Source organism: Nerophis ophidion, linkage group LG06 (genome assembly GCF_033978795.1).
Source record: "Nerophis ophidion isolate RoL-2023_Sa linkage group LG06, RoL_Noph_v1.0, whole genome shotgun sequence".
Classification (NCBI taxonomy): Eukaryota; Metazoa; Chordata; class Actinopteri; order Syngnathiformes; family Syngnathidae; genus Nerophis; species Nerophis ophidion.
This window is the reverse complement of record NC_084616.1, coordinates 15,481,512-15,494,011: the sequence shown is the minus strand read 5'-3', so window position 1 is coordinate 15,494,011 and position 12,500 is coordinate 15,481,512. Positions and strand designations below refer to the sequence as shown.

General features: G+C 34.4%; 1 protein-coding gene across 6 annotated transcripts in view; it reads left to right on the top strand.

The window, feature by feature from the left end:
* The window catches only part of LOC133554251 (protein-glutamine gamma-glutamyltransferase 5-like), a 39,582-nt gene that overhangs the window by 19,760 nt on the left and 7,322 nt on the right, over positions 1-12,500 (top strand). Inside the window, exons 9-15 of one of the 6 annotated variants that reach the window (XM_061902754.1) lie at positions 196-299; positions 433-672; positions 752-766; positions 1,056-1,070; positions 2,288-2,302; positions 6,504-6,569; positions 8,493-8,537. In XM_061902754.1, the coding sequence (XP_061758738.1) occupies positions 196-299; positions 433-672; positions 752-766; positions 1,056-1,070; positions 2,288-2,302; positions 6,504-6,569; positions 8,493-8,537 (500 nt within the window). Of the gene's footprint in view, positions 1-195; positions 300-432; positions 673-751; positions 767-853; positions 869-954; positions 970-1,055; positions 1,071-2,287; positions 2,303-3,961; positions 4,079-6,503; positions 6,570-8,492; positions 8,538-12,500 lie in introns of all 6 variants that reach the window. The other 5 variants (XM_061902753.1, XM_061902752.1, XM_061902755.1 and 2 more) reach the window with 5 other exon arrangements.

The window sequence follows — 12,500 nt, the reverse complement described above, 5'->3', positions numbered from 1 at the left end:
AAAATTTTAAAACTAGAGGCAGCTCACTGGTAAGTGCTACTATTTGAGCTATTTTTAGAACAGGCCAGCGGGCGACTCATCTGGTCTTTACGGGCTACCTGGTGCTTGCGGGCACCGCGTTGGTGACCCCTTACTTAGGTTTTCCATTCTGAGCCAAGTACTGGTCCAGCATTGACACAGTATGTGTGCCTACAGGAACTTCCACGTGTGGGTGGAGTGTTGGATGCGAAGACCAGACCTGGGCCTGGGCTTTGACGGCTGGCAGGTCGTGGACCCGACCCCTCAGGAGAAGAGCGCAGGTGTGAGGTCGTGTTGTCACTTTTAAGTTATTTTAAAAATTAAAATATTTCATTTTTTTGTGAGTAATCTTGTTAAAAAAAAAACAGAGCGCGCAAATCCCGACTTTTTACCCGCAAGTGTTACTCATGACAGGGATGTACCGCTGCGGCCCGTGCCCGGTGGCCGCCATCAGGGGGCGCTGCCTCAGCACGCCTTACGACGCCGCCTTCCTCTACGCCTCGGTGGACGCCGACATCGTGCGCATGATTGTGCGGTCGGGCCGCTTGGTGAGCAAGACCACGGACACCCGGTGGGTGGGACGCTCCATCTTCACCAAGAGCGTCGGCTCGGACGCGGCGGAGGATTTGACGGAGAGCTACAAGAAACCTGAAGGTAGGATATCAGGAAATTTGTGGAATATTTTTTTTTTTTGTACGGTCACCTTGTTGCTGATTTTGATTTTTTTTTAAAGGACACCAGTTGATGGGTGAGCATCCTGCTTATACTACTATGACTAATATTAAACTCATTAGTACTTACTTTTACCTCAATCTGACACATTGTTTGTTTAAAGGACACCAGTTGTTGGGTGAGAATCCTGCTTATACTACTATTTTCATTATTGTACTAATTATTACTTACTTTTACCTCAATGTGACACATGTTTGTTTAAAGGACACCAGTTGTTGGGTGAGAATCCTGCTTATACTACTATTTTCATTATTGTACTAATTATTACTTACTTTTACCTCAATGTGACACATGTTTGTTTAAAGGACACCAGTTGTTGGGTGAGAATCCAACTTATACTACTATGACTAATATTAAACTCATTATTACTTACTTTTACCTCAATCTGACACATGTTTGTTTAAAGGACACCAGTTGATGGGTGAATGTCCTGCTTATACTACTATGACTAATAATAATACTAATTATTACTTACATTTTACCTCAATGTGACACATTATGTTTGTTTAAAGGACACCAGTTGTTGGGTGAGCATCCTGCTTATACTACTATGACTAATATTAAACTCATTATTACTTACTTTTACCTCAATCTGACACGTTTGTTTACTTACTTTTACCTCAATCCGACACGTTTGTTTAAAGGACACCAGTTTTTGGGTGAGCATTCTGCTTATACTACTATGACTAATAATTATACTCACTTTTACCTCAATCTGACACATGATGTTTGTTTAAAGGACACCAGTTGTTGGGTGAGAATCCTGCTTATACTACTATTTTCATTATTATACTAATTATTACTTACTTTTACCTCAATGTGACACATGTTTGTTTAAAGGACACCAGTTGTTGGGTGAGCATCCTGCTTATACTACTGTGACTAATAATTATACTCAATATTACTTACTTTTACCTCAATCTGACACATGATGTTTGTTTAAAGGACACCAGTTGATGGGTGAGCATCCTGCTTATACTACTATGACTAATATTAAACTCATTATTACTTACTTTTACCTCAATCTGACACATGTTTGTTTAAAGGACACCAGTTGATGGGTGAGCGTCCTGCTTATACTACTATGACTAATATTAAACTCATTGTTACTTTTACCTCAATCTGACACATGTTTGTTTAAAGGACACCAGTTGTTGGGTGAGCATCCTGCTTATACTACTATTTTTATTAATATACTAATTACTTACTTTTACCTCAATGTGACACATGTTTGTTTAAAGGACACCAGTTGTTGGGTGAGCATCCTGCTTATACTACTATGACTAATATTAATCTCATTATTACTTACTTTTACCTCAATCTGACACATGTTTGTTTAAAGGACACCAGTTGATGGGGGAATGTCCTGCTTATATTACTATAATTAATAATTATACAAATTATTACTTACTTTTACCACAATGTGACACATGTTTGTTTAAAGGACACCAGTTGATGGCTGAGCATCCTGCTTATACTACTATTATACTAATTATTACTTACTTTTACCTCAATGTGACACATTGTTTGTTTAAAGGACACCAGTTGTTGGGTGAGAATCCTGCTTATACTACTATTTTCATTATTGTACTAATTATTACTTACTTTTACCTCAATGTGACACATGTTTGTTTAAAGGACACCAGTTGTTGGGTGAGAATCCAACTTATACTACTATGACTAATATTAAACTCATTATTACTTACTTTTACCTCAATCTGACACATGTTTGTTTAAAGGACACCAGTTGATGGGTGAATGTCCTGCTTATACTACTATGACTAATAATAATACTAATTATTACTTACATTTTACCTCAATGTGACACATTATGTTTGTTTAAAGGACACCAGTTGTTGGGTGAGCATCCTGCTTATACTACTATGACTAATATTAAACTCATTATTACTTACTTTTACCTCAATCTGACACGTTTGTTTACTTACTTTTACCTCAATCTGACACGTTTGTTTAAAGGACACCAGTTTTTGGGTGAGCATTCTGCTTATACTACTATGACTAATAATTATACTCACTTTTACCTCAATCTGACACATGATGTTTGTTTAAAGGACACCAGTTGATGGGTGAGCATCCTGCTTATACTACTATGACTAATATTAAACTCATTATTACTTACTTTTACCTCAATCTGACACATGTTTGTTTAAAGGACACCAGTTGATGGGTGAGCGTTCTGCTTATACTACTATGACTAATATTAAACTCATTGTTACTTTTACCTCAATCTGACACATGTTTGTTTAAAGGACACCAGTTGATGGGTGAATGTCCTGCTTATACTACTATGACTAATAATAATACTAATTATTACTTATATTTTACCTCAATGTGACACATTATGTTTGTTTAAAGGACACCAGTTGTTGGGTGAGCATCCTGCTTATACTACTATGACTAATATTAAACTCATTATTACTTACTTTTACCTCAATCTGACACGTTTGTTTACTTACTTTTACCTCAATCTGACACGTTTGTTTAAAGGACACCAGTTTTTGGGTGAGCATTCTGCTTATACTACTATGACTAATAATTATACTCACTTTTACCTCAATCTGACACATGATGTTTGTTTAAAGGACACCAGTTGTTGGGTGAGAATCCTGCTTATACTACTATTTTCATTATTATACTAATTATTACTTACTTTTACCTCAATGTGACACATGTTTGTTTAAAGGACACCAGTTGTTGGGTGAGCATCCTGCTTATACTACTGTGACTAATAATTATACTCAATATTACTTACTTTTACCTCAATCTAACACATGATGTTTGTTTAAAGGACACCAGTTGTTGGGTGAGCATCCTGCTTATACTATAATGAGTAATGATTATACTAATTATTACTTACTTTTACCTCAATGTGACACATGTTTGTTTAAAGGACACCAGTTGATGGGTGAGCATCCTGCTTATACTACTATGACTAATATTAAACTCATTATTACTTACTTTTACCTCAATCTGACACATGTTTGTTTAAAGGACACCAGTTGTTGGGTGAGCATCCTGCTTATACTACTATTTTTATTAATATACTAATTACTTACTTTTACCTCAATGTGACACATGTTTGTTTAAAGGACACCAGTTGTTGGGTGAGCATCCTGCTTATACTACTATGACTAATATTAATCTCATTATTACTTACTTTTACCTCAATCTGACACATGTTTGTTTAAAGGACACCAGTTGATGGGGAAATGTCCTGCTTATACTACTATAATTAATAATTATACAAATTATTACTTACTTTTACCACAATGTGACACATGTTTGTTTAAAGGACACCAGTTGATGGCTGAGCATCCTGCTTATACTACTATTATACTAATTTTTACTTACTTTTACCTCAATGTGACACATGTTTGTTTAAAGGACACTAGTTGATGGGTGAGCATCCTGCTTGTACTACTACTATGACTAATAATCCATCCATCCATTTTCTACCGCTTATTCCCTTTTTGGGGTCGCGGGGGGCGCTGGCGCCTATCTCAGCTACAATCGGGCGGAAGGCGGGGTACACCCTGGACAAGTCGCCACCTCGTCGCAGGGCTGACTAATAATTATACTAATTATTACTTACTTTTACCTCAATGTGACACATGCTAACTGTTAGCATTTTACCGTTAGCATGCTAACATTAACATGCTAACTTTTTAAGGCTAATTCTGCAACCGTGTACCCCAGAGTCATATAACTTGATATGTGACACTTGTTTACTGTTAGCATGCTAGCACGCTAACATTAAAGTGCTCACATTTTTAGCTAATTTTACACTTTTTTTTTCCTCCTCTAATTTTGCATATTTTACAACCATTTACCCCGGAGTCACTTTTTTCTCTAACTCCGCAGCCATACACCTTTAGAGTCATGTAAAACTTGGCAACTGTTAGCATGTTAACCTTAGCATACTATCATTCAAATGATAACTTTTTGAGCATTTATTTTACAACCATTTACCCTAGAGTCACTTTTTTCTCTAATTCCACAGCCATACACCACAGAGTCATATAACTTTGGTATGTAAAACTTGCAAACTGTTAGCATGTTAACCTCAGCAAGCTAACATTCAAATGTTAACTTTCTGAGCATATTTTACAACCACTTATCCCAGAGTCATGGCACTTTGTAACTGTTAGCATACTAACTTTAACACACTAACTTTTCAAGGCTAATTTTGCAACCGTGCACCCCAGAGTCAAATAACTTGGTATTTGACACTGGTTAACTGTTAGCATGTCAGCACGCTAACATTAAAGTGCTAACAGTTTTATTTAATTTTCCCCTTTTTTTTCCACTCTAATTTTACATACAGTATTTTGCAACCATTTACCCCAGAGTCACTTTTTTCTCTAATACACCTTTGGTATGTAAAACTTGCGAACTGTTAGCATATTAAGCTTAGCATGCTAACATTCAAATGCTAACTTTCTGAGCATATTTTACAACCATTGACCCAGAGTCATGGCACTTTGTAACTGTTAGCATGCTAACTTTAACCTGCTAACTTTTTTAGCTAATTTGGCATCCGTTTACCAGAATCATACGACTTTGTATGTGACACCTGTTAACTGTTAGCGAGCTAACGTTAGCATGCTAGCACGCTAACATTAAAGTGCTAGTATTTTTAGCTAATTTTACACTTTTTTTTTCTCCTAATTTTGCATATTTTACAACCATTTACCCCAGTCATATAACTTGGTATGCAACACTTGTTAACAGCTAGCATGCTAACATTGAAGTGCTAACATTTTTAGCTAATTTTACACTTTTTCCCCTCTATTTTCGCATATATTACATCCATTTACTCCAGAGTCATATAACTTGGTGTGTGACACTTTGTAACTGTTAGCTTGTCACCATTAGCATGCTAACTTTTTAAGGCAAATTTTGCAACCGTGTACCCGAGAGTCATATAACTTGGTATGTGACACTTGTTAACTTTAACATTAAAGTGCTAATATTTTTAGCGAATTTTACACTATTGTTTTGTCTAATTTCACATATTTTACAACCATTTACCTCAGAGTCATATAACTTGGTATGTGACACTTGTTAACTGTTAGCATGCTAACTTTAACTGGTAACTTTTTGAGCTAGTTTTGTAACCATTTACCCCAGAGTCATATAACTTGGTATGTAACACTTTATAACTGTAAGCATGCTAACATTAGCATGCTATCTTTAAAGTGGTAACTTTTTGAGCCTTTTGCAATTGTTTACCCCAGAGTCATATAACTTGGCATGTGACACCTGTTAACTGTTAACATGCTAACATTGAAGTGCTAAAATTTTTAGCGAATTTTACACTTTTTTTGTGTCTAATTTCACATATTTTACAACCATTTGCGCCAGAGTCATATAACTTGGTATGTGACACTTTGTAACTGTTATCTTGCTAATGTTAGCATGCTAACTTTTTGAGCTAGTTTTGCAATTGTTTACCACAGAGTCATACAACTCGGTATGTGACACTTGCTAACGGTTAGCATGCTGCAAGCTAACTGCGTGCTAACTTTTTCAGCTAATATCACACTTTTTTTTCCTGTACTTCCGCAGCCATACATCGCTTAGAATGTCATATAACTTGGTATGTGAAACATGCTCACTGTTAGCATGCTAACATTAGCACACATTCTAAAAGTTAGCATGAGGTCCAGGACAGAGATAGCAAGCACATCCAAATGTTCTAGTTTGTAATGAAATAGTTTGTTTACCTACAGGGAAGTTTACCTTTCAATCTGCAAGACTTTCTGACCCGTCCCATCTTCCTGCTAACGCCGGAGCTGGTAAGTTGATCTGCCGCTGCACGCGCTTTAAATGTAAACATGTGTTTCCTCACCTCAACTTCCAATGCAATGTTTACCAAACTTCTTTTGTATTAATTTGTCGTGGATTTGGCGCTACATGTTCGCCCTTACCCATGAACACCTTATAACGGGACTACACGTGAATGTCTGCCGTATACGTTGAGTCTTGTTTGTCGTTTTTAATAAGTATTCAGACACAACTAGCTTTTAATATTTTTCATAGCAACTCTTTCTGGTCTTTTGGAGATTTCAACTGAAAGTTTGTATTTTCTCCTTTCAACCATTAGCGGGTGTTGTTGCTTTGCCAACAACACCCGGCTTGTTAAGAGGCTTGTGACATTTAAAAAAACACAAAAATAAGTTGGTTTGTATTTTTAAAGTTATTTATGCTGACTTTTTGGGGGGTATCTCACATTGTCCATAAAATCCCCATGTGTCATGGCCAATTTTGCAAAATTTGATGCCAAGTTTTTCTAGCCCTCCCCTCCCCGACCCAGCGTCTGAAATAAATTGCGGATTAAGATTGCCCGCCACTACTTTCTGAAGAATAAAAGATAAAAGATTGAATATTAAGAGTATGTAATCCATCAGAAATATCTAGCCATCCATCCATTTTTGTATTGTCTCTTTTTTTTTTTAATCATTTTTTATAAACCATTATTTATCAATTTCAACATTTACAAACAGTTGAAAATAATAATCAAAGTGAGTTCAAAAACAGTAAAACAAAAAACAGCGCCAGGGGGACTATTGACTAAAATGCATCACACAGGTGGAAGTGTGGAGAGTGTTTTGCATATTACCCATCAGGCCTAGTACGTGGGTTAAACGGGGCATATTTTTGAATTGTGCTTGCTACTATTAGACTTTTTTTACATATATAATGTCCACATAGTTCAGTGGACAAGTTGTGTGTTTTTGTATCACATATTTTAACGTCCTGTGTTGTTGTTTTTTTTATTTGGATTATTCAGACCATGATTTAAAAAGGTTGTTCAAACAATTGCCTATATAAAATGATTGTTCACCTGGGAAATTCTCAACCAAACTTCCCATCTTTACTATTACCAAAACTAAAAGGGCTCTGGTCATAATTCTAAAATTTTTAAGCACATTTTTGTACACAATATTGTAAACAGAAATAATCGGTTCCAGGGTCGAAATTAAGTACATATTCAAGTGCTCAAAATAAGTAATTTTCTGTACAGGGTGGTAATAATACAGGGCTAGGCGCCAGGAGGACTATTGACTAAAATGCAGAAGTGTGGAGAGTGTTTTGCATATTACCCATCAGGCCTAGTAAGTGGGTTAAACGGGGCGTATTTTTGTTTTGTGTATGCTAGTATTACACTTTTTATATATAATATAATATATACATATAAAAAGTCTGCATAGTTCAGTGGGCAAGTTGTGTGTTCTTGTATCACATATTTTAACGTTCTGTGTTATTGTTTGTTTTTTTTTTTTTTTGGGATTAATTAGACCATGACTAAGAAAAGTTGTTCAAACACGTACCTATATATAATTTTTGTTTTATAATCAAGATTTAGTTATTAAATCATCTCATCTACATCAAATCATCAATTGATTATGTTTGTTTTTATAAATAAAACTTGTACTATCTGTAGTTTGGGGACCCCCGAAATAAGTAGTTTTTTGACGTACACTGGATGGATAGACCGCCACTGTGTTCAAACTGTGTGTGGTGTTACAGCGGCCAAAAATATTAAACATACTTGTCGAATAAAACCTCGGCCTTGTCTTTAATGCATACTTAGGCCTACTATGCTACTGTATTTTACTGTTAATCATGATGGTCGTACTTGATGGAAAACATTTTCGAAGAACTACCGATTTATATAATTTGCTGATTTTTTTTTTTTTTTTTTTTTTTTTTTACAGTATATTGTACCCAGAGTGGGACCATGCCGAGTCCAGCTGAAGCAGGTAAGAGCCTCCCCATTATTACTGTTACCAAAACAAAAATGACGCTGGTTAACCTTCTAAAATTTCTGAGCACATTTAAATGTAGGAAATATTGTAAATAGAAATAATCGGTTCCAGGGTCGATATTAAAACTGTCCTTTTTCAACTGGGAATCTGACAATGTACATATTCAAGTGCTTAAAATAGGTATTTTTCGGTGCAAGGTGGTAATAATACAGGACCCAAAAGCAGTGGAGTTGGCATTTTTACCAGTGTGTTACATGGCCTTTCCTTCTAACAACACTCAGTAAACGTTTGGGAACTGAAAAGACACATTTTTGAAGTGGAATTATTTCCCATTCTTGCTTGATGCACAGCTTAAGTTGTTCAACATTCTCCCCTCTGCTATTTTAGGCTCCATATTTTCAATAGGAGACAGGTCTAGACTACAGGCAGGCCAGTCTAGTACCTGCACCCTTTTACTATGACATGTAGCTTGGCATTGTCTTGCTGAAATAAGCAGGGGCGTCCATGATAACGTTGCTTGGATGGTAACATATTTCGCTCCAAAACTTATATGTACCTTTCAGCTTTAATGGTGCCTTCACAGATGTGTAAGTTACCCATGCCTTGGGCACTAATACACCCCCATACCATCACAGTACTGGCTTTGCAACTTTGCGCCCTAGAACAGTCCGGATGGTTCTTTTTCTCTTTGTTCTGGAGGACACCACCTCCACAGTTTCCAAAAACAAAATCAAAAATGTGGACTCGTCAGAACATTTTTACACTTTGCATCAGTCCATCGGGGGGCATTTCTGGGTGTTGTTGATAAATGGCTTTCGCTTTGCATAATAGAGTTTTAACTTGCACTTACAGATGTAGCGACAAGCTGTAGTTACTGACAGTGGTTTTCTTAAGTGTTCCTGAGCTCATGTGGTGATATCCTTTCCACACTGATGTCGATTTTTGATGCAGTATCGCCTGAGGGATCGAAGGTCACAGGCATTCCATGTGCAGGGATTTCTCCAGATTCTTGGACACACACATTTATACCTTTGGCCTTTCTAATCCAGTCATTTCCGAGAGTTATCTCACCCTAGAGGAGCATCTATGTTACTAGTCTTTTCCAATGTTGTAAACATGTGTAGATAAATATTACATTTCAGCATTTCTGTCAACAAAGATTTGGGTCAGCCTGCGACACAGTCATTTTGATAGTAGGCTAATATAGACACTAACGTCATGTGTTGCCTTCATTATAAAACTTGTATAAGGCTTTTAAAGTCATTTTGATAGTAGGCTAATATAGACACTTACATCATGTGTTGTCTTCATTCTAACACTTGTATAAGACTTTTAAAGTCATTTTGATAGTAGGCTAATATAGACACTTACATCATGTGTTGTCTTCATTCTAACACTTGTATAAGACTTTTAATAAAGTCATTTTGATAGTAGGCTAATATAGACACTAACGTCATGTGTTGCCTTCATTATAAAACTTGTATAAGACTTTTAAAGTCATTTTGATAGTAGGCTAATATAGACACTTACATCATGTGTTGTCTTCATTCTAACACTTGTATAAGACTTTTAATAAAGTCATTTTGATAGTAGGCTAACATAGCTAATATAGACACTTACATCATATGTTGTCTTCATTATAACACTTATATAAGACATTTAAAGTCATTTTGATAGTAGGCTAATATAGACACTTACATCATGTGTTGTCTTCATTATAACACTTTTATAAGACTTTTAATAAAGTCATTTTGATAGTAGGCTAACATAGCTAATATAGACACTTACATCATGTGTTGTCTTCATTATAACATTTATATAAGACATTTAAAGTCATTTTGATAGTAGGCTAATATAGACACTTACATCATGTGTTGTCTTCATTATAACACTTGTATAAGACTTTTAAAATCATTTTGATAGTAGGCTAATATAGACACTTGCATCATGTGTTGTCTTCATTATAGCACTTATATAAGGTTTTTAAAGTCATTTCGATAGTAGGCTAATATAGACACTTACATCATGTGTTGTCTTCATTATACCACTTGTATAAGACTTTTAATAAAGTTGGTTTGATAGGCTAATATAGCTAATATAGACACTTACAAAATGTGTTGTCTTCATTATAACACTTATATAAGACTTTTAAAGTCATTTTGATAGTAGGCTAACATAGCTAATATAGACACTTGCATCATGTGTTGTCTTCATTATAACACTTGTATAAGACTTTTAAAGTCATTTTGATAGTAAGCTAATATAGACACTTACATCATATGTTGTCTTCATTATAACACTTGTATAAGACTTTTAAAGTCATTTCGATAGTAGGCTAATATAGATACTTCAATCATGTGTTGTCTTCATTCTAACACTTGTATAAGACTTAATAAAGTCATTTTGATAGTAGGCTAACATAGCTAATATAGACACTTACATCATGTGTTCTCTTCATTATAACACTTATATAAGACATTTAAAGTCATTTTGATAGTAGGCTAATATAGACACTTACATCATGTGTTGTCTTCATTATAACACTTATATAAGACATTTAAAGTCGTTTTGATAGTAGGCTAACATAGTTAATATAGACACTTACATCATGTGTTGTCTTCATTATAACACTTATATAAGACATTTAAAGTCATTTTGATAGTAGGCCAATATAGACACTTACATCATGTGTTGTCTTCATTATAACACTTGTATAAGACTTTTAAAATCATTTTGATAGTAGGCTAATATAGACACATCATGTGTTGTCTTCATTATAACACTTATATAAGGTTTTTAAAGTCATTTTGATAGCAGGCTAATACAGCTAATATAGACACTTACATCATGTGTTGTCTTCATTATAACACTTGTATAAGACTTTTAATAAAGTTGGTTTGATAGGCTAATATAGCTAATATAGACACTTACAAAATGTGTTGTCTTCATTATAACACTTATATAAGACTTTTAAAGTCATTTTGATAGTAGGCTAACATAGCTAGTATAGACACTTGCATCATGTGTTGTCTTCATTATAACACTTTTATAAGACTTTTAAAGTCATTTTGATAGTAGGCTAATATAGACACATCATGTGTTGTCTTCATTATAACACTTATATAAGGCTTTCAAAGTAATTTTGATAGTAGGCTAATATAGCTAATATAGACACTTACATCATATGTTGCCTTCATTTTAACACTTATATAGATTAAAGTAATTTTGATAGTAGGCTAGTATAGCTAATATAGACACATCATGTGTCGCCGTCATTTTCTACCGCTTGTCCCTTCAACTGTCGCAGTAGAAAATTGATGAATCAATTTTCATATATTTACGATTATTTTGTCAGTTTTAAATGGTATTTCAAAATTGAAATATGTGCACACTTTTTTTTCTCCCTCTGATAATTATTTTAAATACATTTATTTTCCTTTGACATATTTTGGCTTTTTTTTATTGAATTTTTTTTTTTTTTTGGGGATTAAAGTCTTATTTTTTTAAACAGTTTAATTTTTTTTCCAGATTCAGATATTTGTTTTTCCAGATTCATTTGTAATTTTTTTTTTTTTTCATTTTATTTATTTTTTTCCATTTTCAGACTTGGCATGTCATATCATTTTCGTATGTTTTAAAATTTTGGTCAGTTTCAAAATGTTTTTTTTTTTTTTTTTACAGTTTGAGTTTTGAAACGGACTGTCATGATGCCACGCCCCCTTATTAAATTCAGGCCATCAATTTTAATCTTAAAAAAAAAAAATCTGAAAAAAAAAGAAATATCTGAACCTGGAATATAAAGAAATATTTAAAAAATAAGATGCAATCCAAATAAAAGATTAAAATTCCAAAATATGTCAAAGTGAAAATAAATGTATTTAAAATAATCAGAGGGAATCATGATTTTATTTAAAGTGTGCACATATTTCGGTGTTAAATACATTCATCTGTTTTTTT